This window comes from Ostrea edulis, chromosome 2 (genome assembly GCF_947568905.1).
Source record: "Ostrea edulis chromosome 2, xbOstEdul1.1, whole genome shotgun sequence".
NCBI lineage: Eukaryota > Metazoa > Mollusca > Bivalvia > Ostreida > Ostreidae > Ostrea > Ostrea edulis.
Window position 1 is genome coordinate 44,519,712 of NC_079165.1, and position 15,857 is coordinate 44,535,568.

General features: G+C 34.7%; 1 protein-coding gene and 1 long non-coding RNA gene across 6 annotated transcripts in view; one reads left to right on the forward strand and one right to left on the reverse strand.

The window, feature by feature from the left end:
• The window catches only part of LOC125678992 (titin homolog), an 81,449-nt gene that overhangs the window by 37,309 nt on the left and 28,283 nt on the right, over positions 1 to 15,857 (reverse strand). For 3 of the 5 annotated variants that reach the window (XM_048917842.2, XM_056154166.1, XM_056154169.1), the window contains exons 5-7: positions 15,299 to 15,363; positions 11,990 to 12,011; positions 3,813 to 3,917 (exon numbers count right to left, since the gene is read on the reverse strand). In XM_048917842.2, the coding sequence (XP_048773799.2) occupies positions 3,813 to 3,917; positions 11,990 to 12,011; positions 15,299 to 15,363 (192 nt within the window). Of the gene's footprint in view, positions 1 to 3,812; positions 3,918 to 7,846; positions 7,890 to 11,989; positions 12,012 to 12,850; positions 13,189 to 15,298; positions 15,364 to 15,857 lie in introns of those variants that run through there. The other 2 variants (XM_048917843.2, XM_056154168.1) reach the window with 2 other exon arrangements.
• The window catches only part of LOC125678994 (uncharacterized), a 15,523-nt gene continuing 8,294 nt past the window's right edge, over positions 8,629 to 15,857 (forward strand). The window contains exon 1 of the long non-coding RNA XR_007371672.2: positions 8,629 to 9,197. This is a non-coding gene — a long non-coding RNA (uncharacterized LOC125678994). The remainder of the gene's footprint in view (positions 9,198 to 15,857) is intronic.

Below are 15,857 nucleotides of genomic sequence, written 5' to 3' on the forward strand. Positions count from 1 at the left end.
CTATTTATGTTTATTCATTAATTACTGTACCTACACATAACTATTTATGTTTATTCATTAATTAACGTACCTACACATAACTATTTATGTTTATTCATTAATTAACGTACCTACACATAACTATATATGTTTAGTCATTAATTAATGTACCTACACATAACTATATATGTTTATAGTCATTTTTCAATACATACATGTACGTGTATATTTTGTTAGCCTTACCTGTAACCTTAGTTTATATATGTATATATATTTGTTACCTGTAACCTTAGTTTATATATGTATATATTTGTTACCTGTAACCTTAGTTTATATATGTATATATTTTGTTACCTGTAACCTTAGTTTATATATGTATATATATTTGTTACCTGTAACCTAAGTTTATATATGTATATATTTGTTACCTGTAACCTTAGTTTATATATGTATATATTTGTTACCTGTAACCTTAGTTTATATATGTATATATTTTGTTACCTGTAACCTTAGTTTATATATGTATATATATTTGTTACCTGTAACCTTAGTTTATATATGTATATATTTGTTACCTGTAACCTTAGTTTATATATGTATATATTTTGTTACCTGTAACCTTAGTTTATATATGTATACATTTGTTACCTGTAACCTTAATCTATATATGTATATATTTGTTGGTACTCCATGTACCAGTGATCTGATTTGAAGTGAATAAATAAGTATTAAATTGCTCCATTTCTTTTTCCACTCTAAAATTAATTAGCTTAATTGCCTAATTAGCACCTTCAGTGACAAGGTAGGATATTACCAATGAAGTGAAACATGTATAGACAAACCAATAATGGTACACACTGCCTGTGTAAAACTGTACATCTACATACATTATAAATTGACCCAACAGGACCATACTAATTAGTAACCTTTCTAATGACCTTGGCCTGACATTCACCCCCCCCCCCAAAAAAAAAAGAGACTCATGGGCCACATATAAATTCATTTCTTCTTAATATATATTATTATACATTGTGCATCAAATTATAGTGGTCATGAAAGGTTTCAAATAAATTAAAATTAATTTTACACGAGAGTGTTCGTAATTAAATCCCCTTCACACAAGGATACACTGTGCCTAATTTGTTGAAATTGGCCCAGTGGTTCTCCAGATGAAATACCAGCAAGATGATGGACTAATTTGATCAGCTCAAGTGGACTTTAAACCTATTACAGCTGAGCCTAGATACAATCATTGCAACTTCAATTTGACTAAAATTTCCCACTATAGACACCACTGCACTCAAAGATAAAACAATTTATCTCTTAAGTCACAACATAATATAATGTTTAAATCCATTATAAGGAAATACATGTATTGCTCAGTTCAAAGACAAATGTGTATTTCACCATTATAATACATCATGACCCAGACCTTAATGATCAGAAATTTCAATCCAGATTTATTATGCAACATTTCAGATTACATTTAATTTAAACTTTATTTATTTTGTGACGATTAACAAACAAGATCTACAACTTATATTAATGCTTCTCGTCGGCTCGGATTTTGGCAAGAAGGGGTCATTGATGAGGGAGGAAATGGGAGTATCCGGAGGAAACTCGCGTGTTTGAATGGGCGACCACCATATCCTCTCACACATAACCACTGCCAATCCTGGGAATCGAACACCAGTCACAGCGTTAAGAAACGAATGTGTTAACCACTACGCGACCTGGACACCCACTCAGATCCTTCCCAGGAAAAGTTACGAAATCAAACCACTGATATGTCTCCCTCCCACAGAGAATATTACTAAAACTTTCTAGAAAATGACTTATTACTGTACCTTTTTTTAAAAACAAGAACCAATAATGCTAGTACTTAATTTATTAAAGGCTTTCCACCTTTCTGTGGAAAGTCCTATTGTCATTGTTCTGTTCATTATTATTTTCCTGCCGTCAAAAAGAAATTTTGTCTTAAGACTTATCTAAAGACTTTATAGTTCATCTTATAGCACTTCTTGAGAAAAGATTACATATCACCCTGCATGATTGAACTTTGACCCACTACGGAGTTATTGGACTTTACGTAAAAATCCTTGTTAGCACTACTCCTCTTTAACCGTAAATGCAATGAGCATCAAACCTTTACTGAACTATAGAGGTCATTAGTAGAATTGATAGGTACATTAAACAAAAGGATTTAATTACCCTTTATTAGAGTTATTGCCCCTTACATTTTACGATTTCTACATAAAACATGTCAAACTCAAGAACGATTGGTCGTAGAGGCATGTGACTATCTGGAATGGGGTCAGTGACCTTTGATCTTGAAAATTCGGTCAAGGTCAAAGGCCAAGGTCATCTGAAAATATGAGAAATTGGCATATTTTATACCTCTCTCCTGCAGGAGATACAACTAAAATATGATTTGCATTAGCATCAACATCCTAATTGGCTTCAATGTAACGGATTAAAATTCTGAACTTTGACCTTTCTCTGAATGACAATGGTTCGAGTTAAAAAGCTTGTTAGCACTATTCCTAAACCAAAAGTCTTAGAGACACAAAACCTTTGCTGATGAATTCACATTGAAACACTCTTGCAGTGAGAGACTAATCGTAGGGATCCAAGGACCTTTAAACATACATGTAGTTATTGCCCCTGAAAGTCTCGAATATCATTATTTAAGCTGTTAACGTTTAAATTAATATAGATAGAGACATGGGGCCACTTGCATTACGACCCATGACCTTTGACCTACAAAATAAGGTAAAGGTTATCATGAAAATTTATTTTTTTTATTTTCAAGGTCTTTTAGCGTATTTTCAAATACAATGTTATTTGACCCTATATGGACCTTTAGAACCTTTTCGACACATTTACATCCCCTTTGTGATCCTTAAATATGTTTTAACTTTATTGTCTTGGATGCTATTCAAGATAATCAGGGAATGTTTCATCTTGCGCTCTTAAGTCAATGACTTTGAATTTTAGGTCAAGGTCATCAATAGTTTTTAATGGGTTTTTTTTAATTTTACGATAGAAATTTTGAGGTTGCAAAGTTAAGAAATTAACCTCTTTTTTACAAACCACCACATTTCAGTCCTCTAGAATTTTTTTTACATCACATAGAACATCTTTTAATAAATCATAGAGGGTGGAAAGCCCTCTAATTGTTTGTGAACAATTAGGATCACTAGTTTTTATATCTGATTATTATTACACTATAGTTGTCAAAATTACTTGAGACTCCATTATAAATGATAATGGATGCATACCATACTGCTCTAGATATTTTACAGCTTGTGTGTGACCCATTTTCTCTACTATTAAAATGGTATGGAGGTTTATAGAAAGCTTACATCCACTATGGGAGATCTTTGGTACGGGATATGCCAGTGTACTTGTAAGCTTAGGTTGCAGTTCCATATTGCTCAAAATTTGCTTTAACCGTTTTTGGAAGACTTAAATGCTGGTCACACTCACTGCAAAAATGTCTCATTTAAAGAGAAATAACAAATACCATAATGGCTGACTTCCTATCGAAACACAAATGGAAAACTATATATCAGTAATATATCCCTTGCTCATTAAAATCTTATTGCCTAGCTGATTAGTCCAGTGGAAAGACACATGAGGCTGCTAACCTGTAAATCATGGGGTTCAATGTTCGTGGGGGGTGGGGGGATTTATTTTTTCCAGGTGACTACTAAAACTGCATTTTTTCACTTTTTTAAGTTTTCAATTAAAATTTTTTACTGTATATATTTATATACATCCTTTTAAGATAAAAAACAAATATACAATCAAATATTGCTAAACTAACTAACCTGATGTCGCTGTTGTGTGAGAAATCGGATCCAATGCTGGTGTTGGCTGAGTCACTCAACAGCCATCCCAACCGCTTGTCCACAGGCTGTTTGTTAGGGGTGGATCTAAAATCAAACACCAAAAATTGTCCTAACACGCTCTCATTCAATATATCTATGATCCACTGCATGTTTTACTTATGACAGCCTGGACACAAACATATTTTTGGATGTTTAACAATCTAGTAGTACACAGTGTCCTTGTTTACTCAACAACACAGAAGACGCTTCTTTGAATTTGAATGACGCTGTCATACTCTGATAGTAAAACATTTTTAATAGTTTGTCAACAGTGCATTAATTTAGTCATGAGGAAATTTTATTCTAATTCAGGTCTCCTAGTTATTTTTCTGTAGTGCCTAATGACCACAATTAATCAGTGACCAAGGTCTGCCAATGACTGCCATTCTAACACCATAAAAAAACTAATTTACCAATGTCCAATGATCAGCAAACTATTAACACCAGGTAGATATGCATACATTATGTAACTTTAATTACAGACCTTATCAGATAATAATTATCAGTTTTTATTAGTGCCACAGACATGACTGCAGTTAAATTCTCAGATCTTTGTATCAAGCAAAGGAAATGGTACCAAACATGACATAATTCCAAAGACATTTACAAGGAGAGTGGTCTGGCCTATGTCTTTTGAAAAAATCTTAAAAGGGGCGTTATCTGTAATTTTGTCACCAAAAATTGAATTCAATGAAAATTTATCTATATTATACAATTCAGTAATAACACCAGTATTTAATTATTTCAAACACTTTATAATCTCATAACAGCTAGGCAAATGAATATGTGATTTTGGTGCAAATAATTATTGTCTTGCAAGACAAGAATTCTTCCTTATGAAAGGTGATGATAATGAACAGTGATTAATCTCATAACTCCTATAAGCAATACAAAATAGATAGTTTGGCAAACACGAACCCCTGGACACACCAGAGGTGGGATCAGGTGCCTAGGAGGAGTAAGCATCCCCTGTCGACCGGTCACACCTGCCGTGAGTTCTATATGTTGATCAGATAAACGGAGTTATCCGTAGTCAAAATCAGTGTGCCAAGAACAGTCTAACAATCGGTATGAAACACGTCAGACAGCATTTGACCCAATGATAGGTTGTATTGGCAAACTAGATCATTAAAACGACTTTAGAATTTGCGAAATGCTGACTTTAAATTAAACAAGACTGTTGAAACCCCTGTACTATCAACTTGTTTGTCAGTAGCTTGCCTAGATTTAAAAACTGACCATACGCAGAACAAGCTCTTGCATATATCAGTTGAGAGATATAAACACCATATGCAGGTGATAATGGAATATTGCTACATAAATATGGGAAGTTGACGATGGAGAAGCTGAAATCATCCCGTTTGTCATAAAGTTGAGTAGTTAGTTTACCGCTCATATGTTTCTTTACACTACTTTACATGATTTCATTCATATATTTTATGAATGATTTAAGCAGCCTTTCATGTATCTTACTTTATAGTCATGGTCATATGCAATTCAAGCACGTGCTGCCACCACATTGATGTTTCTTGTACTACATGAGTACCAAAACAGTATACATTACTTCCCGATCTGATCATTTACAATCTTATCAATTTGGAAATTCCTAATTCATTTTGATCTGATGTTGGAAAAATTAAATGTTATATTCACCTAGAAGTCATAGTGAATACATTGTTCTATTTTTTTCCCTAGTTTGTTGGATCTCAGCCAATCAGAACCCTTCGAATTATTCAATCATGTAATAAATTGTATTCAACACATCAATGACCAAGCAGATTTACTATTACACCCCAATTTAAACATGTATTTCATTTGTGTCAAAATTGTCAATTATAAACATTGATAGATAGCCCATAACAAAGTTTGACATTGCTAAAGTACAGAATATGTCTACAAAACTGCCAGTAAAATACAACATTTACAATGAATCCTGTACAATACATTCTCTAGACACACATCATTGTCACGTCACTTTGCTGTTTACTTGAAATAAGCATGATGAAACTAATTGAAAAAATAGATTATACTAAATTAGGAGGCAGTTTTTGTTTTTAGTTTTTGGAGCCAAAAATCCTCCGAGACTGGTCTTCAAAGCATAAAAAATCTATAACTATATTTCATGGTTACGACCTACATGTCATAATTTTCCCTTGACATTATTTTTTCTTTCTTAATCACTCTGTTTTCCAAGAAAAAATGTGAATATAAAGACAGCTTTTTAGGTCATGTGTGTACCTTTTTCACAAGTATACATGTGTTCATAATTCCTAAACAAGAGTCACATGGGTCGCATTGTTCACCTGAGTCACCTTGGCCCATATTTAAAGATTTTCCATATATTCCCCAAGTAAAACTTCGGTCCCTACTGTGGCCCCAACCTACCCCTGGGGGCCATGATTTTTTACAAACTTGAATCTGCACTATGTCAGGAAGCTTTCATGTAAATTGCTGGTTTTAGGGATGAGTCTGTATATCAGAAAAACACTTGCAAAAAATTTTGGGGGATCAAAATTGGGAACTTGGGGCCAGTATCTCCTTTGCCTGCCAAATGGTTTTGAGATATACTACTCTCCTCTCAAACAAATGATCAATGACAATGGGGTATCCTTGATTAATGAAGATGGGATAGAATAGCATATCAGAATCCCTTGATTACCAAAGACGGGAGTGAACAGATAAGGTAAAAGGGACAGAAAGGGGTGGGACAGGAGATGAATGGCGGAGGGAGATGGGTGAAGGTAGGAGGATCCGAAAGATGTAAAATTAGGAGAAAGAGGGTTAAAAAGGAGAGGGTACTACCTAATAAAATGTCTAACTCAAATACATATATCAATGTCTCAACACAGTTAAAGTGATGGATCCAGGATATTACCAAAATAAGTCACAGTTAAAGTGGTGGATCCAGGATATTACCAAAATAAGTCATGTTGAAGTCTTAGAAGTTTTTTTTTCTTATACTGAAATAAAAGCAAACTTCAAAAATCAACTTTCTAATTATGCAAGCAAGAAAATCTACAGGTAAGATATGAGGAGGAAAGGAGGAACTGGGTGGGGTTACATTTAGGTCCAAATAATGAAACATATATTTCTAGGAATCCCGAGGCCTAGCTCCAAAAATTCATGACTAAAATGTTCGATTATCTCATTCTGTACTCAAGCACCTATTATTATATGAATAAGTTCTAATTCACAAATAATTATATAAAGATTAATCTCAACATTACTATTGGCTGAGCCTTCGTTATCATTCAATGCATGGAATTATCATCCTGCAGGCAAAGTTGACAATGTAATTATGTAGAATTCTGACAGATGTACATCTATGGTATGCATTAGGATTCCTTACAAACAATGTAGTCTATATATACTTACATCATGATCAAATGTTAAAACAATAAAAAAATTCCAAAGTGGACAAATAATATGATCACAATTTAGGCCTGCAAAACTGTTACATGTATTTCCCCATCTGAATGTGTCTCTATCAAACAACAGGGTGGATACCAGAAGAGGTGATTTATTAGCCTTAATAAACATTTAAAATATTTATCATAAACTAATAACAATCCTGTCATCTATAAACATCACATTTATAGACTTCTGATATTAAAAGTCAAACACACAATAGCTGTCAGCCACAAAATACAAGCCTGTTGAATTAAGATAAAGCTAAACACCATATTAAAATTAGTAATGTCATGTATATAATCTATAACTCTTAAAATATAAATTTCTTTAAAGGTAAAGAAAATTTGTAACTTTTGGAATTGCATGAAATTATTAAAGTGTAATTGTGTTGAAAATATATTGAGAAAAAGTATCCTTTTTAGATTGACATATTAGATTATGAAGCGGTATGTACAAAGTATTTTCTGTGGTTGTTAGTTCAAGTTAATCCTTTTTGCAGATGGCTCAAATTTCAGCAATCTGGTAATTTGTTTTAATCGACCACAGAAGAAACTATTTCTTACCACTTCACCTTAGACATCAGCAACTTTTAACTGCATGGTCTCTACCCTTTTCAAGCAAAAATTGTATGAATTAACAACTAGGTCATAAACAGAATAGTTTATGGAATGAATTGGCTAGTACAATATACATATATGTACTGGTTGCATACAAAACACCTGAAATGCTTCTCGATTTGCTTAAAATATCCTTAATGGAGTGTTCTTTGATAATTAACACAGAACTAATTATTTAGCCATCTATAAGCAGCAGAAATGTCAAACAGGAATCATGTTGCATTACTTACGCAATGTACCCAAAAGTATAGTTAAACTATATACATGTACATTCAGGTTAAATTTCTGAATACCTGTATACATAAATAAAAATGATTGTATTAATATTTATACTGTTAGTGCTATACTTTCAAACCAATCAACTTACAAATACCAAAAAGCAGAATCTCCATTGATCTATTGAAGTAATTTTTAAAAATTATGCTAATGATCATGTAATCTTCTATTATCATGCCCAAAGTTTTCTTCAATTATGGGCCCCTCCCCTTTTTCTATGGAGAAATAGACATGAAATTCTGATAGCAATACGATGTTTACTACTGATAGAAATGTAAATAATAGGAAATTTATTTCAAACATTTAAACTAAATAGAGGTTCATAGAGCCTGAATCACTCACCTAGTTCAAATAACTTTATAGTAACATAACTAAATAAAGACTTTGCAGCTCGTATGAAATTTTGTTTGTTGGCAACTTTGCATGGCATTTTACGTCCAAATCAGCTGATTTTCACTCATGTAAACTGTGAAGTGGCACAGATTTTGACGTATACATGGCGATCATGGCCATAGCAGCAAGGGATCTTTAACATACCAACACCCATCATGATGTAGGACCTCAATTTTAAAGGTCAAATCCAAAAGACCCATGGCCTTCACTTTTAATGCTGGGCACTTGACAAAGGAACAGTCACTCACCTATGTTAAATGTCCTAAGTTTGCACACAGCATTCTCAGTACCCCTTCCTTGTCGTAAAAATGGGGGCGGTCCTTTGGATGAGACCACAAAAACGTAGGTCCCATGTCACAGCAGGTGTGGCATGATAAAGATCCCTCCCTGCTCAAAGGCCGCAAGCGACAAGCATAGGCCTACATTTTGCAGCCCTTCACATGCATTCAAATGGTGATGTCTCCATATGAGTGAAAGATTCTCGAGAAGGACGTTTAACAATATACAATCAATCAATCTATCCACAGAGCAATGGGATAGAGAATTGAATCCTGGGCCTCCTAATTGTGACTATGCTACTGTGACCAGGAGCAAACTTTGATATCAGGCCCAAAAATCAAAACCTATGGTGAGTATATTCTAATTCAGATCACACCAAAATGTAACATCACTTTCTGTGGGACCACTAAAGGAAAATTTGTACTGAGTATGGTGGGTGGGGATACATACAGCCATTCTGGAAAAAAGTCAATTTTGTCTCAGCCAATCAAAAGTCATGGGACCCATGGATTGTTAACAAAATAACAACAATTCTGTGGGAAGTTGTCAATTCCGTCTCAGCAAATGCCATGACATCCATATAGAAATTTAGATCACTTCCAAAAAGTAACAACACTTCTAAAGATCTGGTCAGACAATACCCCAAAGTAGATAAGGGCTGCAGAAAGCATACCCCAAGGTAGATTAGGGCTGCAGAAAGCATATCTCACGGTAGATTAGGGCTGCAGGAAGCATATCTCACAGTAGATTAGGGCTGCAGGAAACATATCTCACGGTAGATTAGGGCTGCAGGAAACATACCCACGGTAGATTAGGGCTGCAGGAAACATACCCACGGTAGATTAGGGCTGCTGGAAGCATACCCCACAGTAGATTAGGGCTGCAGGAAACATACCCACAGTAGATTAGGGCTGCTGGAAGCATACCCCACAGTAGATTAGGGCTGCAGGAAACATATCCCAAAGTAGATTAGGGCTGCAGGAAACATACCCACAGTAGATTAGGGCTGCTGGAAGCATACCCCACGGTAGATTAGGGCTGCTGGAAGCATACCCCACAGTAGATTAGGGCTGCAGGAAACATACCCCACGGTAGATTAGGGCTGCAGGAAACATACCCACGGTAGATTAGGGCTGCAGGAAGCATGCTGTGGTCAATCATTTTACAATTTAAGCCTTGCTCATTAGAGTTATCAGTTTCACATCAGTGTCAGGTCACTACAGGGTTAATTAGATTTGCCACATTGTTGGGTATTCCTCAATCACATTGCAGCACAGTTTATAGTTTTGGGTCCCCGCTATATTGTGTTCGTTTATAGTTTTAAAGCTCTTGAATATTCTATAAACATAGGGTCAGTTGCTATTGATATGCACAAAGCATATCAAATTGATAATTTTCTTTGAAGTACAGTGTGTGACAGTTTAGTTAAAAATTCTAACCTAATTTCACTATGTACCCCATTCTTTTTTCTGCATTCATCTTGTCAAAATGGGGAATCTAAACTTGTAGTTTTTGACTGTAGTCAGTCTGAAATTCAAAAAATTATCTATGTTTGGCTTTACTCTCAATGTGAGGTTTGATTAATAAACCACAGCTGCTCAAACATCTGATTCAACCCAAAGTCCATAACCCTCCCAACATAAATGCAACACCAGCTGGAATAGCCACTGGTCAAGATACGATTCCAAATTGGGCTTGATGTTCTATGACATCTGCATTTTGACCAATGTACAAAATATATTCATTACAATTTGCAAAACAAGGATTTATTACATGCACTGTGGTAATGTTAAAGCCGGGTCATAAAAGTTTCATTAATAAACAAGAGCTTCAAGCAAGGCGGGGTATATCTCCTTGAAATGAGTGTCTAGAAGTCTCATAGTGACCTTGACATTTGGACCCTAAAATTTATAGGGTTCTTCCTACCTTGATAACAAAGCAACATGTGAAGTATGAAATCAATGGAGCAAATAATGTGGCCCGTAGGGTCTCTACAAGCTTTTACTATGAATTCCAGTTAGTGACCTTGACCTTTGGACCCAAAATCAATAGGATTTAGGGTTCTTCCTCTCTTGATAAAAAAGCTGCATTTAACTATATGCGACATAAAGCTTCATCCTAGCACCAGAACCTCTGACCCAGAGGTCATGAATTTTACAATTTTGATAATGGCTTCTTTCCTTATCACTACTGTGCATTCGGTTTGGTTCTCAAAAGTCTAGAAGACATTAACTCTACATCTCCTAGAATTTTTCATTCATATTGAGATGTCACTTGCTGTAGAAGATTTTTAAAAGAAATACCACATTTTCACTATATGATCCATAACTGCTGCCGTCAGAACACCATGGCAATATATTTCACAATTTTGCTAAAAGCTTCTCTAATTATTATTGTTATGTAAAGATTTTCTTAAAAAATAACACATTATTACTGCCATAAAACCCCACCCTAGCACCTTGTTAAAGGCCTCTCTTAATATCATTACTATATGTACTCAGTTCATATAATGTTAATGTCCCTGAGTTAAGAAGAACATTTTAGAGCAATAATGCAATTTTTGCTATATGAACCATAAAACCTGTCCTAGTGCCAGAACCCCTGGGTCAATGCCTATGAATTTCACAATTTAGGGAGAGGCATCCTTGCTTACCATGAATATGCCCATGAGTAAAATCTTTATCCTTTTTAAGATTTTGACCCCACCCTCACTTAGGCCACCCATGGTCACTGCCTCTTTGTCTAAGGGATACACCCCCCTCCCAGCAACACAAGGACCCAAAGATCCTTTAAACAATAATGTTTTTCAAACACCACTTGTCCAAATATATGGTAAAAAGAAAAGCTATAATTATTCCCTTTCATTCATGTAAAACAGAATACTACCCAACCAAAAACTGTGATCAAAGAGAAGTGTAACATCTTTAGATGTGAAACAGAACACTATTAACTAACCCTTATAAATATACTAAATGATAGGATTTGACATTAAAAACTCAAACAGTTACAAAGAATAACATAAAATATCAAATTCATGTTGACTGCTTTCAACATGGCATCAAATAAGAGTTTTTTATACACTACCTATATGTTAATAATAGATTACACAAGAATAAAAAGAAAACTTGCAATGCAACTTACCTCTCTACTGTCAAGGAAAGGGCTGAAATAAACAAAATGCACAAATTTAATCACTGATTTGAAGGCTATACAAATTTGTGTGACAATTCTTTTGAAATGCCGTCCACCTCTAAACAACGATCCATCACAATCTTCATTGTTTTAATGTACTTTAGACCCACGAGTGTGATTGATCGTGGTAAAAAATGTATGTAGGTTCTACTGTAGAGTGAGAAAGCAGAAGTTTTAAAAGTCACAAGTATACAAAACACCCTGACTCATTCACTATTGGCAAGCTAATTGAAAATCAAGGTCCTCTGACAGTAATTCACACTAAATTGGAGAGTTACTGAGTAGGTGCTTATGAAGGTTCAGAAATGAAAAGTGGGCTCTAAATTGTGTGTCCAGTAGAGAAAACAATGATTTATTCAAATCAACAAGAAAAGTTTTGATGAAGAAATGCTTTTTTCATCAACAGAATATGATAATACAATGCCACAATGACAATCTCTTAATCTGCAAGGGTATTCATTAAAACAAAAATAATGTATTCATTAAGTTTTCCTATTGCCATTGTAAGACATTGAACACATTGTTTTGTCTGTTTGTCTATTAGGTAGCAGACTAGATTGATAATATTGTTGCTTTTCATTCTCTCTGACCTATTTCGACAATTTTCAAAGATTCAACAAAATAAAAACACTAAATTTAAGTACATTAATATATATATACATATAAACCAGAATTAATGGTATACCTTGTAGACCCAAATCCGCCACATTTGTGTCCCGCCAAAAAAAGAGGGGGGCTATATATAGTACATCTCACAATAACCTTGTTCTTGTTACTTCAAGATTCAAACAAATTATTAAAGTAGCTCACCATGGAATTCTCTTGCAGTTAAATTTAAATACAGGTCCCCAAAATACTTCAGTATCAAGAATCGAACAGTGTTAAACAAATCCAAATCACTGATAAAATGTTCATGTAGACAAGTGCTGGAAAAGTTCATGCTTGTTACACAGTGAAAATGGGACTAAAACTCCCTACATTGGTGCAATAAATAAATCACGTACACTGCAAACAACTGCCTATTGGATGTGGTCGTTTCACAGAATCGAGGAACAAACTCAGTTGACAAGGAAGAGACCACTTCACTACAATATAATGACTTCTCTGTCTTATTTTCTGCCAGTGAGTAGCAATAATTACTTATAAAACAGTTGGGGATTCCTTCACTTGATTTGGGGATTTCTTCATTTAACTTAATTCAGTGTAACAGCAGTCCTTAAAATGCAGTGTTTCATTTTGTTTGGGAATTTCCCTTCATGATAAGTAATATGCCATTTACCAGATAGGATGAATGCATTCAAACTTCCTTCCTGGCTCCTACAAATCTATGTTTAAAGTGTATATCATTTTATAAACAAAAAGACCCCTGGGCACAACTGCTCACCCAAACAGGTGCCATTTAAATACCCCATTTGCACAACTACAGTGGAACCCCGTTATTACGTTTTCCATTTTGTAACGATAAAATAACGTAATACCGGGGGCAACGTAATAAACGTTCCCAGTTAAATCCATTAAAGATATCATTTGGAAAATGTATATTGTCCGTTGGTACTCCGTGAAGGGGTGTGTGAATATATCTTTACTGTTTCTTTGTTTAAAAGACTATGATACTTTGTTTTATTTACATCTTATCTTTAATGTCCGTAATTCTTCCATGTTCTTATCCCTTTTCTTTATTTCGGTGTAGGATACATAAGGATGTTTTGATAAACGCTGCTTTTTCTGCATTCGTTTGGACCACCATTTTGTTCAACTTTAAAACAATGCGTTCATGTAAATTTCTCTCCATAACTCGTTCCGGTTCGTATTCAACATTCGTATTAAAAAATAACAAAACATCGTTTTTATTAAGTTCTCTAATTACACAATACACAACACAATAAAAAAAATCCCACCCAAAAAACAACAAAACTATAGACACAAAACGCACACGATACCCAACACTTGCACACTTCTCACCAACGATAAACATGCACGGAGAACAATTTAAGCGCAATCCACATAAAAAAAATATATAATGATGCACGAAGATTTCATTTATAACGCTAAATGATGGCACTAAAATCACGTGCGCATCAAGGGATTTTAAAATATTCACTGAGGTAAATGCTGTGCACAAATCGGCCGATAGATTGGTGTATGTATGGATGAGATTTACGAACATCCAAGCTGCATGTCCAAACAACGAACAATTTTTTTAATTGAACACCTTTAGTCACCTATATCCAAGCAGTTACCCAAGCGGTTGTAACATTGCTACGATAAATTTTGTCTTTCTTGTTTGGTACCAAAGCTGTCCGTGAATAGAGTTTTAATAGCGAAGGTAATCACACTATGCTGAACACGCAGGTGGTTGAGAAATTATTTCTTTGATTATCAAAATATGAAAAATGAAGTAAATTTCATAGAGTACAATTTCTAAATAAACATTATTTAATTGTTTATCACTGGCTTCTATACGGGGTATTCACCTGTATTGATGTCGCTAGATCTATCGAAGCGTGATCAGTCAAGCGTCTCTAATCACCAAACAGACCAGGAAATTTACGTGGTGACTGTCTCATGCAGTCAAGGTGTGAATGGCTTATTATTTTGAGAATCACTATTGAATAATTAGGGGTTTATTACGTTTTTGTCGGAATATTTACAACGTAATACCGAGTCCCGGCATTTTAGGACAACGTAATAACGAGGTCTATTTTATATAGGTTTGTTAAGAAATGGTTTTGTGCTTTGAAATTCCAACGTAATATGCGGACTAACGTAATAAAGGGGGAACGTAATAACGGGGTTCCACTGTACTATTGCCCTATATGTCTTGGCATGAATGAACCTTTACACAACACTAGGATGTTTGTATTTTAATTTGACTAGTGGATCTTAAGAAGACCCTTAAAGAATTTTCCAATAAACTGTATACCCTGGAACCAGAGCCCCTGGTTTGACAAAACTTTCATCTAAGATCTGGTACAGTGGTTCTTCAGAAGATCTTATAAATACCACATCTCCTTTTCACTATTTCTTTATTATCTACCCCTTAATTTGAACAAACTTGAGTTCCCTTTATCTAAGGATGCTCCATGGCAAGTTTTGTTGAAAATGGCCCAGTGGTTCTGGGGAAGAAGTAAAAAATATGAGGGGTAAGTTTAAGGAATGCATAAATGAACATGTGTAAAGAACTATTTTAAACTAATTGATGACTACTATAAATCCAGCATGACCTTGTTGTAATGTCCCTGTGACTTGCCCTCTCACCTTCAGATCCTAGAGGAAATTCGTCCTCTTCTTCCCGCTGCTCCTTGTGGACATCTTCAGCAGCCCTGAAATGTACCAACATTAACTGGCCTTGTTGGTTTCATAAAGCTGTTTTAATCAATTATATGATGTCACTGTAATATATAGCTTAGTGGTATTTAATGATGTTATTCTGCATAAATAACAAAAAAATGTACATGTAACACAAAAAAATATGCTAGCTGAGGTGTAGCTTTGTTATGCTTTAGTAGGCACATGCCCACTCATAATTTTTTATCCATGCCATATTTTTATTTCATTGAATTTTACTTTTGGATGGAAGAAACATTGAATAGCTATGTGGTCAGCCCCGCCTTTGCACCAGAACCCCTGACCCAGGGGCCATAAATTTCAGTTTTGAAAGAAGCATCCTTGATCATCATTATCATACTATTAGTTTGTCTACTTAATACCCAGCAGCAGAGGAGAAGATTTTCAAACAAATAAAATGCATTTTCACTATATGATCAATAGGGTCCCACCCTAATACCAGAACCCCTGACCCAGGGGCCATGAATTT